Below are 1,151 nucleotides of genomic sequence, written 5' to 3'. Positions count from 1 at the left end.
CGTGCCGGCGACGTACGCGAATAAAGAGATTGAAACCGAGGGTATTGCTTATTGCGTGTGTACTGAGCTAGTGGACGCGTCGGGTGTGAAGACACGGGTATCTGAAGTCCCGTAAGGTCACACACTCGCGGTATCAGCAGCCCGCTCGGGGTAGCTGCAGCGGTGTTTGCAATAGATCATCGCTGCTTTGTCTACCGGTAGTTCGCCCTGTTTCTATAATGGCGTCGTCAGTATTTCTGACGGCACAACTCGATTTGAGTTCTCCTCCCCATCCGTTTCCTCGGCGTCACCCTCCTGCTCCTTGTAGACCTGCCACTCAGCTGGGAGCTGTACCATCGTAAACATATCGCTATAGGGCAAGATTACGTCCTCCTCCTCCGATCCACTCTGCGTTTCCTGGCTGGAGGATTCGCTCGCGAACAATTCCGACGATGGCAACGTAGCCATCGCCTTCAGCTTAGTGGCAGCCAACGCACTCGCTTCGCTCGCCAGCAGCTTGTAGGCCTCCCGCTGCTCTCTGGCAAAAATTACTTCCTCATCTTCGTAATCCTCTTCCTCCTCCTGATCGCGGCTTCTCTGTTGTTGATGCGTCAATGTCAGCAATGATGGCGTGGGCTGCCCAGCCTTAGCCTTCCATAGTAGATGCTTGAGCAGCGTGGGTTGCTTTGGCTGCCGAAGCTTGGGTTGGAAGTGGAGAACGGGTGACGACCTATTGCTTCTGCTCCGACTGCCGTTGCTGTTACTGTGATTTGGCAGAGCCTTAAGCTGCTGCAGCTGTTTGGGGCCCGCTGGCTGCTGCTCCGGCTGCTGGTTGTCGGCGGGCGCTAGGGCCTTGCGACGATAGCGCAGCGCGCCACTGGACGATGCGGACATGAACACTCGATTCTCACGACTCTTCCCCATAGCAATTTGGGAATTATTTTGTCTTAGCTTTTCCCCGCGAAAAATAAAAACAAATATATCAAATAAAAACAAAACTGTAGTACTGGATTCAGTAACTTTAGTATTGTGCGTTCTATTCGAACTTGCGTAAAACTTGTCTTATTAGCACAAAATAAGGCCGTGTTCAAGTCTACCAATTGAGGCATTTGAGTTTTTTTTTAAACTTAGGTATAAAACCTCAAAACCTTAAGAATCAGAATAAAACTTCG

General features: G+C 50.8%; 1 protein-coding gene across 1 annotated transcript; it reads right to left on the bottom strand.

Moving 5' to 3' along the window:
* Positions 1-117: 117 nt before the first annotated feature.
* Positions 118-903, bottom strand: PITG_16745 (uncharacterized protein; the record flags this gene model as incomplete). The annotated part of the gene is made up of 2 exons (XM_002896919.1): positions 118-191; positions 291-903. The coding sequence occupies 2 exons, from the start codon at positions 901-903 to the stop codon at positions 118-120; spliced, it is 687 nt and encodes a 228-aa protein (XP_002896965.1).
* Between the last annotated feature and the right edge of the window lie 248 nt (positions 904-1,151).

The sequence above is a fragment of the Phytophthora infestans genome, genomic scaffold, assembly GCF_000142945.1.
Source record: "Phytophthora infestans T30-4 supercont1.51 genomic scaffold, whole genome shotgun sequence".
NCBI classification, from domain to species: Eukaryota; Oomycota; class Peronosporomycetes; order Peronosporales; family Peronosporaceae; genus Phytophthora; species Phytophthora infestans.
This window is presented reverse-complemented; position numbering and strand designations above follow the sequence as displayed.